Consider the following 19,184-nt stretch of genomic DNA (forward strand, 5'->3'; position numbering starts at 1 on the left):
AGGGGTGGAGCAGCAAGGAGTGGAGCAGCGCTGAAAGATAGTCGGCTTGATGAGTGGATCGCTGATCAAACAAAGCCCTTCACTTCATTTAGATGAGCGATTTGCTCATCTCTAGCCACTGTGAAACTGACCACTGACTTTGTACTTCATTGCCCAGTAATTATTGACCTGGCTTGTTATTATTATTATTATTATTATTATTATTATTGTGTATTTCGTTTGTCTTGTCTGTGTCATGTGTTTGCACTTATTTCAGAACAGTTGCAGTCTTCAGGTTGGGGCTGGCCTGTTAAGGAGTTGGGTTCCCAAAAAGGCAGGGACAGTTGCTGGGAGCAGTGTCAGGGCTTCACCTAGTCTTTGTATTCCGTTTGTCCCTGACCTGCTCCTTACGATGACAAGGTTCCTTTACTTGCCACATGCTCTGACCACAAGGACTTCTGGGTCAACAGACTTGACCAGTGGCAAAAACTCTATTACTCCTAGGGGAACAAGATTGTTAAGTATCAGTGGGGAAATCCTCAGGCTTAAAAAAATAAATTAGGCAGGCATAAGGGAAGATTCCTGATTCCTCACTGATTAGATATCTGCCTGTTCATTTCTAGTGTCGCCCGTCCAGTAACACCATTCACCACCCACTACTTCCACCATCCGCTACAGTGCCGCGGTGATTCAAAGGGTTTCCCCGCTGCCGGTATGGTATTGACACATCATGCAAGGCAGGGAACGAATCCATTACATTCCTTCCCCATTTGTAAGGTCTGCAAATTTGCAGACATTTGAATGCCCCCTTACACCCATCGTCAGGTGAATATCAGTTAGGCTTCATTTGTGGAATGGATCCTTCAAGCTCCACGGCATTCAGTATTAAATCCCGGAGCCAGCAACCATCAGAAGGGTCCTCAAGAAGTAGTGCCTACACCAATCCATGCCAAGGGCAAGACATTTCCTTTGCCCAGTCTCCTGTTGTATCTCGGTCGCAAGTCACCTTTGGACCAAAGAGCATCTTACAAGCCTAGCACTCCCCTCAGACTGTCAGATGCTGTACTTAGATCTTTTCAGTAATGGGAGGTCAGCCAGCATTTAGAAGGCAGCATTAAATTTCTGGGGGTTGCTAGGCCTGCAAACAGTCAGAAGAGCCAGGTCGGAGCATCTTCTTACAAAGGAACGGGATCGAAAAGCATGCCACTAGTGGAAGAAAGCCTTGGAGAGGAAACCCTCATCCCCGACTACGATGATCACATGGCAGACTGCACGTGGAATCTAGAAGAAACACAGGTGTCGTCATCTATATCAGAGAATGAAGATGTGTTTGTCCCACCAAGCCAGCCTTAGGTCCCAAGCACAACTCGTGGTTCCAGAGGCAAATGGTACACCAAGGTGTACACCATCAGCTAGTTGGTAGACTAGTGTTCAGGAAGGCACCTGATGGATACCCCAAGGCAGCCGCACACACTAGTCAGACAGTCATTCATGCGAACACCATGTTGCCTGGAAGAACTGGGACCCCAAAGCAACTTCTTGCCCACAACCAACAGCTGCAGCTATTATCGTGCAGCCCCATCTCTGCAAGTCAGGGGTCAGCAGCCTCACTTGGAAGCAGGAGGTCCAAAATCTCCTGCTCCTCCTTCGGGACCAGTGGTAAAACACCGCCACTGCTGAGACAACAGTCTCTATGTGAAGACATCACAATAAGACAGCACTACTACACCAACAACCACCCTACGGCAAAGATACTAAAAAGAGAACCTACTTTGAACCTAAGTTGATTGCCCTGTATTTCTTTTGTTAACAATTAGTGATGAGCGAGTACTAAAATGCTTGGGTGCCCATTACTCGAGACGAATATCTCCCGATACTCGAGTGCTCGTATCGAGTAATGAATCCCATTAAAGTCAATGGGAAGCTCGAGCATTTTTGCAGGGGAACCAAGTTCGGTAGAGGGAAGGTCATGTGAAAACCTGTCAACCTCAGAAAATGATGGAAACACAACGGAAATGGACAGGAAACAGCAGGGGCAGCAAGAATGGATGCCTCTGAGGCTGCCTAATCGCACCATTATGCGAAATTCTGGGCAACAGCCTGGTTAAAACAGAGGTAGGCATATGAACCACCCAAAAACTCAGCCTGACACAGCATAGCAGTGAGAACACAGGGAACCATTAAAACAGAGGTAGCATATGATGAACCACCCAAAAACGTAGCCTGACACAGCATGGCAGTGAGGACACAGAGAACTATTAAAAACAGAGGTAGCATATGAACCACCCCATAATTAAGCCTGACAAAGTATGGCGGTGAGAACACAGGGAACCATTCAAACACAGGAAGCATATGAACCACCCCAAAGCTTAGCCTGACACAGTATGGCGGTGATGACACAGGGAACTATTAAAAGAGAGGTAGCATATGATGAACCACCCCAAAACAGCCTAAAACACCATGGCGGTAAGGACACAGGGAACCATTAAAAACAGAGGTAGCATATGAATCACCCCGAAATTTAGCCTGAAGCAGCATGGCGGTGAAAACACAGGGAACAATTTAAACAGAGGTAGCATATGAACCACCCCAAAATTTAGCCTGACACAGCATGGTGGTGAGGACAGAGTGACCAATGTAGAATCGGTAGCCAGTGAGCCTCCCAAAAATTACGCCAGACACAGAATGGCAGTGAGCACACACAGAACCATTAAAAGTGAGTGAGGGAGTCTCCCAAAAAATTGGAGTGAGGCCAGGGGCTGGAATTTATAGTGGACATGAACCTAAGTGCTGACAGCTAACTGGCTAGGCCAGCTGTCAGTCACCATCAAGGGTACACCTGATGCCGATCGACCGGGGTGGTGAGGCCCTGGCCGCGCCTACACAAAAAAAAGATAACACAGCTGGCTGGTTGCCGGGGACGAGATTGGCGGGCCCCCGGCAACCAGTCCGGCTCCTCCGCAGACATAGTGACGTCAGAGCATGGCAGTGAGGACACAGAGAACCATTAGAAGTGAGTGAGGAAGCAAGTGAGCCTCCCAAAAATTAGGCCAGACACAGCATGGCGGAAAAAGACTCGGCTGTTGGCTGAAAATTGAAGGAGGAGGAGGAGGAAGAGGAGGAGATACCAAGAATCTTCATGTTGAGCTGCTTTTCCCGGGTGGACAGTTGAATTCAGGTGAAATCCAGTCTTTGTTCATTTTATAATGTCAGCCTGTCAGCGATGTCAGTTGACAGGCAGGTGCGCTTATCATTGATGATGGCACCAGTTGCACTGAAGACCCGCTCTGACAACACGCTAGCAGCAGGGCAGCCCAGCACCTCTAAGGCGTAAAGCGCCAGTTCGGGCCACGTATCCAGTTTTGCAACCCAGTAGTTGTAGGTAGCAGAGTGATCGGGAAGGACATTGGTGTGGTCGGCTGATGATGGCAGCATCGCCGCTGACCATCTGTGTTGACTCCTCAAAGGGGCCCAGTACCTGACAGATAGCAGACATCCACGTCCACTCCTCAGTCTGTGAGCCGGCAGTTGCAAGCGCCTTTGCACTGCCCTAAGGGTGGCATCATCCGTGGTTGACTTGCGGAAATGCGCACAGATGCGCCGCACCTTGGTGAGCAAGTCAGCCAAATTGGGGTAGGTCTTAAGGAACCGCTGCACCACTAGGTTGAACACGTTGGCCAGGCATGGTACATGTGTGAGGCTGCAGAGTTGCAGAGCCGCCACCAGGTTCCGCCCGTTGTCACACACAACCATGCCTGGTTTGAGGCTCTGGGGCGCGAGCCAAAGATCTGTCTGCGCCGTGATGCCCTGCAACAGCTCCTGGGCCGTGTGCCTCTTGTTGCCTAAGCTCAGCAGTTTCAACACCGCCTGAAGGCGCTTACCCACCGCAGTGCTGATGCAGCTAGCGCTACAAAATGGAGGCGAGAAACCGTGACTGAGGTAGGCCCCGCAATCCTCGGTGTGGGCAGCACATGAGCAGAACCAGAGTTAGACTATGTATATACTATATATATATATACTATGTATATACCAGAGACATGATGGGCCTTGTACAGGGCCAATTCTGGGTTTTCCGCTCCCTCGCTACCACTACCCCCCACCCCCCACCCCCGAGCGCCTGGAAAAAGCCTAATACCGCCGCCAACCCCCAACACCACCCAATCCCCCCCTTCCAATCCCCATAGCTCATTGTTAACAGTTGGAGGACAGTTACATAGTTGGTCTCTTTGTAATAAAAAAGAACTAAGGGTTTTTCTTTAAATTGAACCACAATTGAGCTTATTGTTAAAAGTCGGAGGCCAGTAATATAGTTGGGTTCTCTATATTAAAAAAGGGGGGTTCTTCTTTAAATTGAACAATTGTACTTATTGTTAATATTCAGAGGCCTTTAACATAATTTAATTTCCTGTATATAAAAAAAATGAAAGGATTCTTTAAACTGAACAACAATTGTGCCTTTTGATATTAGTGTGAGGCCAGTAACAAAAATCTTTAGGGTGCCTTCACACCTACCGACTCGCAGCGTTAATAACGCTGCAAGTCGGCTAGGTCCTGGCAGATCACTGTCAGTACATACACGCAGCGGTCTGAACGACTGCTGCGTGTATGTAAATCTGTCGGCCACTTAACCCCTTCTGATGCCGGCCGGCTGCCTCCCGCTCTGCTCTGTATACATTACCTCCTCGCTCCACGGGGTCCCAGCGTCCTGCTCTACCGTCCGGCCAATCAGTGGGTGCGGCAGGGCAACACACTGATTGGCTGGGCGCGAGAGCAGGACGCCGGGACCCCGTGGAGCGAGGAGGTAATGTATACAGAGCTGAGCGGGAGGCGGCCGGCCGGCATCAGAAGGGGTTAAGTGGCCGGCAGATTTACATAGACGCCGCTGCGTGTATGTACTGACAGTGATCTGCCAGGACCTAGCCGACCTGCAGCGTTATTAACGCTGCGAGTCGGTAGGTGTGAAGGCACCCTTAAAGTGTATTGTCAAAAAAAAAAAAAAAAGGGAGGCATTTATTAAGTCCGGCGTTTTTTACGCCGGACGTAAAAATGCCCCCGCAGCTCCGGCGCTACGGAGATTTATGTAGAGGCGGACTGCCTCTACATAAATCCCGTGCGAGCCGTTGCGCACCGCCGAAAACCTACGCCAGCTGAGGACTGGATTAGGTTTTCGGCGTACATTTTGGCGGAACGGATGGTAAATCGCGCGGACTCTGAGTCTGCGCCCTCCGCCCACTTTCCGCCCCTTTTCCGCCCCCTTTCCGTCCCCTGGCGTACTCGGCGGAAAGTGCCGATTTGCGAATATTTTATTCGCAAATCGGCCATTTGCGTATAAAAAAATACGCAAATCGGCACTTTCCGCCGAAAATCATCCGTTCGCCGGATGATACATGTGGCCCATAGTCTTTTCTGCATGAGAGTAACACAGCCGGGCTAATGGAGAACAGTGTGTGTGTGGGGGGGGGGGGGGGCACTTACATACTCTTGACATATATTGTACTAATAAAAAGTATATGACACAGGGAAATAATAGAGTGTTAGCCAGTTAATTGCAAATAAGAATCTTTCCCAAATGATCGGAACCAGAGTGTGTCTAATTTGTCCAGTGACCACAAACCTTTCTCAGGCTTGGTGTCATGATCGTGCCTGAAAAGGCATCAGTGCCGCCCTCTGCGGTGAAGATCCGACCGCTGCACCAAAGATTGCGCTTTTGGCATTAAGTCCGTGCCTGGTTTTGTTATGTTCTCTGCTTGTCATCTGTGATCCGGTCCATGTTTTCTTAGTTCTCCCTGCACTTTCCTTGCTGTGGTCTGTTCTCTGATTGTTGTCTGCTGTGTTGTGATGGACAGGTCTCCCCACCTCTGGCCTTCTGTGATTTCCTGTGTGTTTCTCCTGCTCCACCTATCAGCTTGGAGTCCGGGACTTCTGATCCCTTATACCTGTGCCCCTCGCTCCACTCTGGGCTCTTGATAGTTTTGCAGCTTGTCTGTCTGCTAGGTCCAGCCTTTGTGATATTGTCTGTATTCCTGGTTTCCTGATCCCTTGCTTGTTCATTAGCTTCTTTGTTTTTTGGTTCAGTGTTTTCCTTAGTCCTTAGTTTACCTTGCTTAGTGCTCAGTTTTTCTTGCTTCATCTCTGGCTTTGGCTCCACTGTTCTGGCTTTGGCTTCACCGTTACCTGGTTGCATCTCTGGCTTTCGTCCTCCGTTCCTTGCTGCTTTCTTGGTCCTGTCCTTCTGTGTGTCTTTCTGACTTTGCCTTGTCTGCTGTCATTGTACCTTGTTTGTCTGTCCTGTGTCTTGTCTGTGTTCACACTTATTTGCCCAGTTGCGGACTGGTTGTTTAGGACCTGCACTGCAAGTAGGTAGGGAGAGTGTGGGGGGTCTTAGCTATAGGGTCCTGTGTGTCTTTGTCCCAGGGGCCCTTACACTTGGCTAGCCTATTTTATGTATACTGAAGTGTCTATCAGTTGGCAGTATTGCCACATCAATTCCATGTGAGATAAATGTGTCCAAGCATTTTAAAGGCAGCAAATGATATTCTGTGTGAATTGAACAACTGTAGTGTATTTGTCACATCTTAAAGGGGCTTCAATGTCTTCACCCCACCCCTGTAGCAGTTTCTCCTCTGTTACCCTTACTCTCTGGGGTAGAGTTTTCTCCATGGCGTGGTCCCTGTGGCCAGGTGTCTAAGTCTGCCACGAACTGTATTCAGATTTTGCTTCTACAATTTCCTTGTAGACTCCAAGGGGTAGATTTATCAAACTGGTGTAAAGTAGAATTGCCTCTGGCTACCAATCAGATTCCACTTTTCATTCTTCACAGGTTCTTTGGAATATAAAAGGTAGAATCTGATTGGTTGCCAGGGGCAACTGAGACACTTCAACTTTACACCAGTTTGACAAAGCTGCCCCCCCCCCCCATATTTGTATTTGAAATTAACTTGAAAAAAAATGAAATAGAAATTGAAATAAAAATTTTCAAGCAATGTGAAATAAAAAAAATATTTCAAATGGAATTTTAATTATCTGCCCTCAAATTCAAAATTTTATTCGGAAGGTCACTCTAGGCTCTCGTCCACTTGGAATCCTTCACAATTGTCCATTCAGTTCTTTGTCCTCAATGCAGGAACATTATTTTACATTTAAATTCAATTTTGTATTTAATTTCAAAATCTTTGTCAAATTGAATTTCAAATTCACTTTCAAATTTTATTTAAATTAGAAAAATAAACTCTGCTTCGTAAGAGCTGCCAAACCTGCCCTCTCATAGATAGTCGGGTCACCACCAGGCTGCCATTTTGGATCCTTCACAATTGTCCATCATTAGAGATGAGCGAATATGCTTACTGTTCGCTCGAGTATTGCGGTACACAAAAGTACTCAACATTTGACTGAGTATATATATATATATATATATATATATATATATATATATATATATATATTCCATACACTTGTGTAGTGACAGAGCAAGTAAAGGGCTTAGTATGCTTAGCTAGGTACTGGTGATTAGCTTTATAAAATACACCCAATAGTCCTTTTCAGGACTAGTAGTCTGTTAATGTGACTAAAAAATATATTCTGTGCATTAAACCAGTATTATATGGAAAAGTTATACTGGTATATAACTGATTGTAGTCATCCACCCCTCTCCTGTGCTTGGCTCCAATACTGCATGTATGACTCTGAGCTAATAGACATGGGTCTAGATGAGGGACACCCCCTGCTGTTTTATTAGGACTAAGTGGTCAACATGTGTATACGTGCAGCCATGTAAATATTGAGTATGCACTTGTGTGTATTTCTGTATGTGCTGTATTTTCACTGCGTCCTCATGACAGCACCACAATGGAGGACGTCACCCTTGACCCTATCAGGAACAGGAAATCACAGAGGTTAAAAGGGCACTTCCCACAATCCCCCTCAGTGTTTTTCCTGTTCCTGACAGGATCAAGGAACACGGAGGTTACCTGTGATCCTGTGTGGTCATGGGTTCCTGGGACAAAGGCTTGGAACGGCTTGCGAGTCCTTCCGGATGTCTTGCCTGGCGGTAACATCTTCTGAGGTGTCTCCGGTCCCCCACTCCCCTTGCGGCGCTCCCGGAGTTAATGCAGGGGAGTCTGAAGACGCTGCGGCCCTCGGGATCCATGGCGGGTCTCCTGCGGCCTTCTCCGGCGGGTAAGATTTACTGCGCATGCGCGCGCTTCTCATGGGGATGCGTGCGCACTGACGTAGGCACGTAGCGTGCGTCGCCTGCGTCACGTGCGTAGGTGACGTCACGCGCCCGCCGGAAGACTCAGCTGATAGGAGTTACGCGGCGCGGCGTGGAAATGGCGCCAAATTCAAATCTCCTGCGGTCTCTCCTCTATAAAGGCTGGTGAGTAGCTGATACATGTGCCTTATACTCCTGCATATCTTGTGCTATCATGGATGTTCAGGATGCTGAGAGAGAGGAGGCTGTGGAGAGAATCATGCCTGCTGGCTCTGTGAGTTATACCCTGAGGGGTTCACTTACTTATTTTTTGTGATAGCTACTCCCCGTTGGTGATTCCCTATCATATTGTTTTGGTGTCTCTCTATCCTTAGGTGGAGAAAGAGATACCAAAAAGAGCAATGGATAAAAGATGTGTTGGATGTAATGTCAGCCTGCCGGATATTTACAACAGAATGCTATGCAAAAACTGTTTGGTGAAGCTTAATCCTCCAGCCCAGGTGTCGGTGTCTGATGATATACGGGCAATTATCCGCCAAGAGATTCAAGCCTCTATGTTGGGAATAATGCCAGTTGTCCCTACACAAGGTCCATCTGCTCCATTATCTATAATTACCCCAGGGCTATTAACTTCTGCTGTGCACTCACCTGCAAAAAAACGCAAGACCTATGTGATATCTGACTCTGAATCTGAAAATCTTCAAGATGACAATATTGAAATAGAAGATAATATAGAGGAGTGCACAACAGAAGCGCCTACGGTTACCCCTAATAAAGAACCGACTAAGTTTTGTTTTTCATCTGAAAATGCAGACACTCTAATTAAAGCTGTTAGAGCAGTAATGGAATTAGAGGACATCGAGCAACCATTATCTGCACAAGATGCTATGTTTGCAGGTCTAAAACCAAAAAAACGGAAAGTATTCCCTATTCATGAGAATATTAAAGATCTAATCTTTGCAGAGTGGAAAGAACCAGAAAAAAGGCTTCAGATTCCTAAAGAGTTTAAATCCAGATTTGTATTTGATGAAACAGAGTCTGAAACCTGGTCTACAACCCCTATGGTAGATATACCAGTAACCAAAATAATCAAAAAGACATCATCACCATTTGAGGATGCCTCCCAATTGAAAGACTCAATGGATAGAAAAATGGAGGGTCTCCTGCGGAAATCTTGGGAAGCCTCCACTGCAATATTAAACCCTAACATCGCAGCTACGAGTGTAGCAAGATCTTTACACATCTGGCTCGAGCAATTAGAGGCTCATATTGAGGGCAAAACATCCAGGGATGAACTACTTTCTACCATGCCAATGCTTAAAATGGCAGCTGGGTTCTTGGCTGACGCTTCAGCAGAAACCATTAGAATGGCAGCCAAGTCTGCAGCATTATCCAAGCTCTTTGGCTCTTTGGCTTAAACACTGGCAGGGAGATGTAGCATCCAAAAATAAAGTTTGTCAATTCCCTTTTCAGGGTAAGCTCCTGTTTGGCCAAGACCTGGAGGAAATCTTGGAAAAAGCGGCAGACAGAAAAAAGAAGTTTCCTGACTCAGGTCAACCGAAAGGTAAAAAACCTTTTCGTCCCTACACACAAAAAAAGCAGGATTACAAAGGCAAAGTCAAATCTGGCCGCTGGTCCTATCCCAAAGGAGGTAAGGGAAGAGGATTTCTCCTCAACCCTTCCTCTGAAGGGAAAGACAAGTGACTCCATCAAGGTGGGGGGAAGACTATCTCACTTTGTAACACACTGGGAGAAAGTCACTCAAAACAAGTTTATATTAAACATCTTGAGAGAAGGGTACCTCTTGGACTTCTCCTCTCTTCCCCCCCCAAAATTCCAAGTTACCCACTACCAATCAGACAAGATGAAAGACCAACTGATGGATGGGATAAAAGAGCTGTTAAATCTAGGAGCTGTAATTCCAGTTCCTTTGGAGGAGAAAGGACTAGGACATTATTCCAGTCTATTCCTAGTTCCGAAGCCCAGCGGGGCATTCAGAACCATAATAAATTTGAAATCCCTGAACAGGTACTTAAAGTACAAAAAGTTCAAGATGGAGACGCTGAAAACTATCACTCCTCTGATTTACCCGAATGCAGCTCTAGCTACAATCGATCTGAAAGACGCTTACTTTCATATCCCCATACACCCCTCACATCAGAAATATCTCCGGTTTGCGATACAATCATCCCAGTCAGTACATCACTTCCAATTTACAGCACTCCCATTCGGGATATCTTCAGCCCCCTGGCTATTCACGAAGGTAATGTTAGAAGCTGTAGCAAACCTAAGATTACAGGACATTACTGTAGTTCCCTACTTGGACGACCTTCTCCTTATTGCTCCATCCCCACCCATCCTCTTAGGACACATACAACTGGTCCTACATTATCTTCAAAACTTAGGATGGATAATAAACTTCTCCAAGTCGGATCTTGTTCCTTCCCACAGGAAGAAATTCCTGGGCATGATTCTAGACTCCAAAACCCAGATGACATCTCTACCGGAAGAAAAGGTCACCACAGTGATATCCAAAGTGGAAGATTTCAGGAGGAAATCCGTAATATCAATAAGGAAAGCTATGTCCCTGGTAGGTCTGATGACATCATGTATCCCGGCAGTGCCATGGTGCCAGCATCACTCCCGGACTCTCCAGACCAGCATGCTTCAGGTATGGGACAGATCTCCTTTATCCATAGACAAAAAGATGACTATTCCTCTAAGGGTCAAATCTTCCCTCATCTGGTGGAAGACCAAGAAAAACCTTACCAAAGGAGTTCGATGGAATCCGGAAGCACCAGTTCAGGTCACCACGGATGCCAGTCTTTGGGGATGGGGTGCGCATGTTCAAGGTCTGCACTTCCAGGGTCAATGGCAGGAAGTTCATCAAAAGCAGTCGTCAAATTACAGAGAACTGAGAGCAGTTTGGGAAGCACTGAAGGCAGCAGAATCCCTTCTTGTCCACAAAGACATAAAAATCCTATCGGACAATGCAACAGTGGTGGCGTATCTCAGACATCAAGGGGGAACAAAGTCTACTCTTCTTCAGAGATTGACAGCAAAAATATTCTCTTGGGCAGAAATGAGAGTGTCATCAGTCTCTGCAATCCATCTAAAAGGTACGGACAACATACTGGCAGACTACTTAAGTCGCCATCAGGTCCTTCCGGGAGAGTGGGAATTAAATGCCCAGATATTCTCCAGCTTAGTAGAGAAATGGGGTTATCCAGAGATCGACCTATTTGCCTCAAGGTCAAACAGGAAAGCACAAAAGTTCTTTTCTCTAAACCCCCGGGATCACCCGGACGCACTGGATGCCCTACAACAAAATTGGAATTCCAAGCTGGCATACGCATTTCCCCCCTTTCCACTGATTGCGAGGACTCTTCAGAAGATCCACTCAAGCCAAACCTTGGTAATCCTGGTAGCTCCGATGTGGCCCAAGAGAGCTTGGTTCAGTCTCCTCAAGTCTCTAGCCATCCAGGGCCCAGTTGTTCTTCCTCTACAAGAAGATTTGTTGATCCAAGGTCCTCTACGCCATCCAAATCTGGCCAGTTTGCACCTAGCGGCATGGCTTTTGAAAAGTCCCTCCTTGCAGCTAGAGGGCTATCGGAAAAAGTGATAGAGACTTTACTTAAAAATAAGAAAGAAGTCACCTCTGCTATCTACTTAAAAAAATGGAAGAAATTCTATTCTTGGTGCGGTGACTCTCCACCTGATATGGTCCATCCTGATATTCCCAGAATTTTAGATTTTCTGCAAGATGGTCTGGATAAAGGATTATCCATAAATACCCTAAAAGTCCAAGTGTCAGCTTTAGGATGTATATACGATACCCAAATAGCCGACCATAGGTGGGTAAGACGCTTCTTTAAGGCAGTAGCCAGGATGAAGCCCAAAATTACAAACCTAGCCCCTCCTTGGGACTTAAACACAGTCTTGTCTGGTCTCTCTAAAGAACCGTTCGAACCAATTAATGGAATTTCACTGAAATTCCTCACCATTAAAACTGCCTTTCTAATAGCCATAACTACGGCCAGAAGAGTTGGGGAACTTCAGGCATTATCTATTATGGATCCCTTTTGTACTATTCTGGAAGACAGAATAATATTCAAACTTAACCCTTCATTCCTTCCAAAGGTCGTCACAGACTTCCATAGATCCCAAGATATCGTGGTCCCATCCTTCTGTAGTGACCCAAAGAATGAAGGAGAAAAACTTTTTCATAATTTGGATGTAAGAAGATCTATTATCCAGTATCTAGAGATGACTAAAGATCATAGGAAGGATGAGAATCTCCTACTGCAATTCCAAGGCCCCAACAAGGGCAAAAAAGCAACAAAAAGCTCCATTGCAAGATGGATCAAAACAGCCATTTGTGAAGCTTACACTACAATGGGGAAGGATCCCCCTACCGGTCTAAAGGCGCACTCTACTAGAGCCACAGCAGCTTCATGGGCAGCTAGATCAGCCTCCCTCGAACAAATTTGCAAGGCAGCCACGTGGTCTTCACCTCACACGTTCTTCAAGCATTATCGTATGCACATTGGCACTTCTCAGGACCTGGCTTTTGGGAGAAAAGTGCTCCAGGCGGTTGTCCCTCCCTGAAAGTCTAAGTTGGTATGTCTCCATTGTGGTGCTGTCATGAGGACGCAGTGAAAAGCAAGAATTATTACTCACCGATAATTCACTTTTCATAAGCTCCTCATGACAGCACCCTTAGATTTCCCGCCCTTATTAGTGTATGATCCTGTATGGTTTCGTTATAATTACACTGAGGGGGATTGTGGGAAGTGCCCTTTTAACCTCTGTGATTTCCTGTTCCTGATAGGGTCAAGGGTGACGTCCTCCATTGTGGTGCTGTCATGAGGAGCTTATGAAAAGTGAATTATCGGTGAGTAATAATTCTTGCTTTTTTGCAAGTATATCAGCAGTACTGTGTTGGCAAACACTTCAGAAAAGATGGATTTAGGGCTAGTGATTTTTGGAAGCAATCAAATGCTGGGCTGTATATATAATGGTACACTGGGCTGTATATATAATGGTACACTGGGCTATATATATAATAGTATGCTGAGCTGTATATAAATAATGGTATGCTGGGCTGTATATATAATGGTACACTGGGCTGTATATATAATAGTATGCTGAGCTGTATATAAATAATGGTATGCAGGGCTGTATATATAATGGTACACTGGGCTGTATATATAATAGTATGCTGAGCTGTATATAAATAATGGTATGCTGAGCTGTATATAAATAATGGTATGCAGGGCTGTATATATAATGGTACACTGGGCTGTATATATAATAGTATGCTGAGCTGTATATAAATAATGGTATGCTGGGCTGTATATATAATGGTACACTGGGCTGCATATATATATAATAGTATGCTGGGTTGTATATATAATGGTATGCTTACCTGTGTATATATATATATATATATATATATATATATATATATATATATATATATATAATGGTATGCTGGCTGTATATATAATGGTATACTGGGCTGTGTATATATGTATATATGTATAGTATGCTGGTATCGGTAATGGTAAGCTGGTATTGGTAATGGTATTGTGATCCCTCTGTATAGAGCTCTAGTGACATCACATCTGGAATACTTTAGGAATATAAAAAATGCCCAGCAACCATTCTTCGGGAAAATGCTATTTCTTTATTAAAAAATCTTCACAAAACAGGGATGCAAAAAACAATTTACACGTTTCGGCACTTTACGTGCCTTGGTCACAACTTAGTATTGTATACTCAGATGGGACCAAGGCGTGGAAAGCGCCGAAACGCCTTAAAATGTTTTTTGCATTCCTGTTTTGTGAAGATTTTTCTAATAAAAAAATTGCATTTTACCCGAAGAATGGGTGCTGGACATTTTTCATATTCCTATTTTTGATCCTGGTTCTGGGTTTGTCGTGCACCTGTGACGGGACTGCTAGCTGGGTGAGCTGACCACTACCTGTTTAATCATCTGGAATACTTTGTCCAGTTCTGGAGACCTCAGCTACCAAAGGATATTGATGAAATAGAATCAGTATTCATCCACCGGGGCTGTCAAGTTTCATGAATCAGTTTATATGGACTTTGATTATTCCCCAGTGCAAACCAACTGATACGCCAACTTTATGTAGTTGGAGTCAAACAGTTAAGAGGGTTTTCCACCTACCATGCCACTTTATGGATCCCCATCACTTATTGAGTCTCACTTCTGGGTTAGTGGTCGGCACCAGATATGGTCCATCAGCCAATCAGTGGCCGCAGTAGTGACCCGCCTCAACGTTTGATTGGCTGATGGGCTGTGTCTTGTCATGATCACATACCTGGAAGTTCAGTGCACCAGGGGCTCCTTCACAGAGACACAACAGGGGAGCGAGGAAAAAACAGGTTACCCTTCAAGACCTAAATGAGCACAAGTTTTAGATGCGGTTTCCCTTCTTCTACATAGTCATCTGTTTGGGTGCAGTTTTAACAGAGATTCATATGTGTATATAAAGGTGACGGGCTGTGTCATCTGCTGTCCACAAACCCGAAAGTACAGTCCACCAGGGACGCCATCACAGAAGCACAGCGGGGGAGCGAAGTGCCATGTTTGGTTTCCAGATTCCCCTTCACCAGCTGATTGACCATGAAATGATCATTCCAGGTGAAAAATATCCTTATTCATTGTCTTTCTTTACAAAAGTAGGAACTGCTCACATCTGTGGGAAAAGGTTTGGGTGCACCGCATTGCCGTAAGAGATATCACGGTGGAGGAGAGGGCACCTAGTTGGTGGAGGAGAGGGCACCTGTGTGACTGGTACTGGGGAAAGAATGGATGAGTTTTAGTATATTGGATTACATTCTATTATTTGGGTTTGTTATTATTGTTCGGTGGCTTTTGCCGTTTCCTTTTCTACTATAATCTATTGGTGCAAACCTCCTACTTTGTCATCTACAAGTATTTTGTACAAATCTAATTTACTTGTGATGTTTTTGTTTTTTGTGATTGTTGGAAATGTTTATTATTTCTTTTTAATGTTTAAAATGATGAAGCAAAAAAAATATATATGATATTAACTGAAAGAAATTTGTCCTCATGACTAACCTGTGAGTAGGGATAGATCCCCAGGATCTGGGCTATAGGTAATGTGGTCCATGAGTAATGGTCTCCAATAAATCCAACCACCTTCTTCTTCTTCCGAGTGCAGGAGTAGTTGGGGACAATGTGTCCGGGACCAGATAATATCTGCAAAACGCTCTTTATGGCCTTCCTGGGATCTGAACAGGAGTCATAGATGTGATATCCCAGAGTCAGGTTTGGGAGAATAGAAGGATCTTCATTGATTTCATCCACAGTGTAAAAAAAAGCCAATAGATTTGTATAGTAATAAGAGACTGGCCTGTAAGATAAGGAGACAGAATAATCAGCAAGACGTACAGTATTTACTTACTTGATTTTTATTGATTTTTTTTCCTACATAGATATCTACAGAACATTGAGAACGTTGCCTGTGTGAAATATCTCAGGTCCTTTTACATTGTACAATCTTTGTCTCTAGTTTGCCCCGTGGACGGCTAATCAGCGGGATCGGGGCTTGATGTCAATGGGGACCTGAACGTATGGCTACAAAAATGGCTGTGAAATGGGTGAGGAAAAGGGTAGGAGGCTGAAAATGCAATTAAAATGTAGGATATCAACAGGACTAGCTCATTCAAATTTAGTTTTAATTTTAAACTGAAAATTGTATTTAATCTTTTAGCAGTTGCTGAGTGTCATTTTGAATTTGATTTTAAATAACATTTGAAATTAAGGGTGGGTTCATACTACGGAATTTTGTACAAATCTATTGCGGATAATGTCCGCGGAATTCCGCAGTATGTTTGCGCGCATGGACATGTCACTTCTTTTGGCGGATAGCGGAATACGCTGGCCCATAGAATGGTGTCTATGGAGCCGGCAGAAAGGCGCGTGGCGGTGCGCGCGGACATACTGCAGAATTCCGCTGACATTATCCACAAGAATTCCGTAGTATGAACCCACCCTAATACTAAAATTGAATTTGGTGAGTTTGGTGGGACAGTGAGCACCTGCATGTTCACATACCTTTGTCCTCCCTCTGACCTGCTGCCATAACAACAACCTCACTGGGAGAGGACACCAGGGATCCTGGATAATAAGGGCCTAATGCACACCCTCAAAAATTATGGGTGAGGGCCTGGAGGTAAACCTCCTTATAATTCATGGTGAGGGTCTGGTGGTGAACCTCCTTATAACTCATGGTGAAGGCCTGATGGGGAACCTCATGGTGAGGGCCTTATGGGGAACCTCCTTATAATTCATGGTGAGGGCCTGATGGGGAACCTCCTTATAATTTATGGTGAGGGCCTGAAAGTGAACCTCCTTATAATTCATGGTGAGGGTCTGGAAGTGAACCTCCTCATAATTCATGGTGAGGGCCTGGAGGTAAACCTCCTTATAATTCATGGTGAGGGCCTGGAGGTAAACCTCCTTATAATTCATGGTGAGGGCCTGGAGGTAAACCTCCTTATAATTCATAGTGAGGGCCTGGAGGTAAACCTCCTTATAATTCATGGTGAGGGCCTGATGGGGAACCTCCTTATTATTCATGGTGAGGGCCTGAAAGTAACCCTTCTTATAATTCAAGGTGAGGGCCTGGAAGTAAACCTCCTTATAATTCATGGTGAGGGCCTGGAAGTAAACCTCCTTATAATTCATGGTGAGGGTCTGGAGGTAAACCTTCTTATAATTCATGGTGAGGGTCTGGAGGTAAACCTTCTTATAATTCATGGTGAGGGTCTGGAGGTAAACCTTCTTATAATTCATGGTGAGGGTCTGGAGGTAAACCTTCTTATAATTCATGGTGAGGGCCTGGAGGTAAACCTTCTTATAATTCATGGTGAGGGCCTGAAAGTAACCTTCCTTATAATTCAAGGTGAGGGCCTGGAAGTGAACCTCCTTATAATTCATGGTGAGGGCCTGGAGGTAAACCTCCTTATAATTCATGGTGAGGGCCTGGAAGTAACCCTTCTTATAATTCATGGTGAGGGTCTGGAGGTAAACCTTCTTATAATTCATGGTGAGGGCCTGGAAGTGAACCTCCTTATAATTCATGGTGAGGGTCTGGAAGTGAACCTCCTTATAATTCATGGTGAGGGCCTGGAGGTAAACCTTCTTATAATTCATGGTGAGGGCCTGGAAGTAACCCCTCTTATAATTCATGGTGAGGGCCTGAAAGTAACCCTTCTTATAATTCATGGTGAGGGTCTGGAGGTAAACCTTCTTATAATTCATGGTGAGGGTCTGGAGGTAAACCTTCTTATAATTCATGGTGAGGGTCTGGAGGTAAACCTCCTTATAATTCATGGTGAGGGCCTGGAGGTAAACCTCCTTATAATTCATGGTGAGGGTCTGGAGGTAAACCTACTTATAATTCATGGTGAGGGCCTGGAGGTAAATCTCCTTAGAATTCATGGTGAGGGCCTGGAGGTAAATCTCCTTAGAATTCATGGTGAGGGCCTGGAGGTAAATCTCCTTAGAATTCATGGTGAGGGCCTGGTGTGATGCTTTCACAAATTCTTGGAGGAAGGGGCAAATAAATAAGAATACAGTCTTCCTAAGAGGGCCTGAAATTTAAATGAACACTCTTTCAATCCTTTAACCCTGACTTTAAAGACAGAGTAAGTATAACAGTGAAGACAAAAAAAAACCTCAAAGTCAATATACATGCCAAGCATGATGGACAATTGTGAAAGATCCAGAATGGACGTGATCCGGGCAGTGACCCTCAAGGTAAACAGCGCAGATTTCCTAACGGCACTGAATTTTGACTGAACACACTTTCAATCTTTTCACAACTATTTATAAGAGGGCAAGTCTGCCAGCTCTTGCGAACCAGGGTATATTTTTCTCATTTAAATTGAACTTGAAATTAAAGTGGACAAATATTTCAAAATTTAAAGGGTATTCCATCAAAAGCTAAAAAAATAAAATAAAATGCTCCCAAACCTATCTGGTCTAACTCACCAAGTCCCTTCTGAGTATTTTGAGCCATCTCCTGACTTTCTAGCTGGTGCCCTTCATGAGTTTTTCTAAAAGCCAGTCTATATCGAAGAGGGCACCGGGCGGGAACCTATGTTTCCCATCAGGCACTGTAGCAGAGCTGATACGCAGGCGATGTAGCAGAGCTGATGTGCAAATGAGGTAGCAGAAACGATGCGCACATGATGTAGCAGAGACGATGATGATACTACATGATGTAGTATGCTGTGGCCGCATGCCCTGACCGAGTCGGCCTGTCATCTGGGTACGAGTGGAGCACAGATGGGAGCGAGATGGCCTGTCATCTGTGTTTGTCATCTTATTGAAGATAGGGAGGGACACGTGCTCCTGACTCTGAAGATGGGGCAAGGAGGAAGGTGTGCATCGGAATGGACTATGTTTACCACATTTTTTGCATCCAGAGGGGGCAGAAGTAGCTCCAAAATGGCTCAGAACAGGTAATTACTTGCGTTGAACAATATATTGAGCTATGGGTTTAGGGATTAATACATGCATTGAAACAAGGAACTTAGACATGCATGATTGACAATGAAGGATCCAAAGTAGGTGAGGGCCTACAGAATCAAATTTTAATTTTAAGGCAGATTACAGTTTTTTTTTTTTAATTCAGATTAAAATACATTTAGGCTTGACAAATTTGATTTTAAATACAAATAGGGAGCCTAAAAGGAAATTGTAGAAGAAAAATCTGAATGTAGTTTTGGCAGGTCTAGGCACTTAGTCACAGGAGCTAGACATGGAGAAAACTGTCCCTTGTGACTTCTTGTGGCACTCCGGTCCAGTCCTGTTGTCTTTTCCAGTGAGGGCCCGCTCAGCCAATCACAGGCTGACTGGGATAGGGCAGCTCCGCAGCCTGCAATTGGTTGATCAGGCTGTCACTCTTGTCTCTAGAGTGACAGCCCACTCAGC

The 19,184-nt window shown here is 44.9% G+C and overlaps 1 protein-coding gene across 1 annotated transcript in view; it reads right to left on the bottom strand.

Moving 5' to 3' along the window:
* LOC138789186 (vomeronasal type-2 receptor 26-like) overlaps nucleotides 1-17,615 on the bottom strand; it is a 31,297-nt gene extending 13,682 nt beyond the window's left edge. The window contains exons 1-2 of the mRNA XM_069967793.1: nucleotides 16,495-17,615; nucleotides 15,300-15,594 (exon numbers count right to left, since the gene is read on the bottom strand). Of these exons, the coding sequence (XP_069823894.1) occupies nucleotides 15,300-15,594; nucleotides 16,495-17,615 (1,416 nt within the window). The remainder of the gene's footprint in view (nucleotides 1-15,299; nucleotides 15,595-16,494) is intronic.
* Between the last annotated feature and the right edge of the window lie 1,569 nt (nucleotides 17,616-19,184).

The sequence above is a fragment of the Dendropsophus ebraccatus genome, chromosome 4 (genome assembly GCF_027789765.1).
Source record: "Dendropsophus ebraccatus isolate aDenEbr1 chromosome 4, aDenEbr1.pat, whole genome shotgun sequence".
Classification (NCBI taxonomy): Eukaryota; Metazoa; Chordata; class Amphibia; order Anura; family Hylidae; genus Dendropsophus; species Dendropsophus ebraccatus.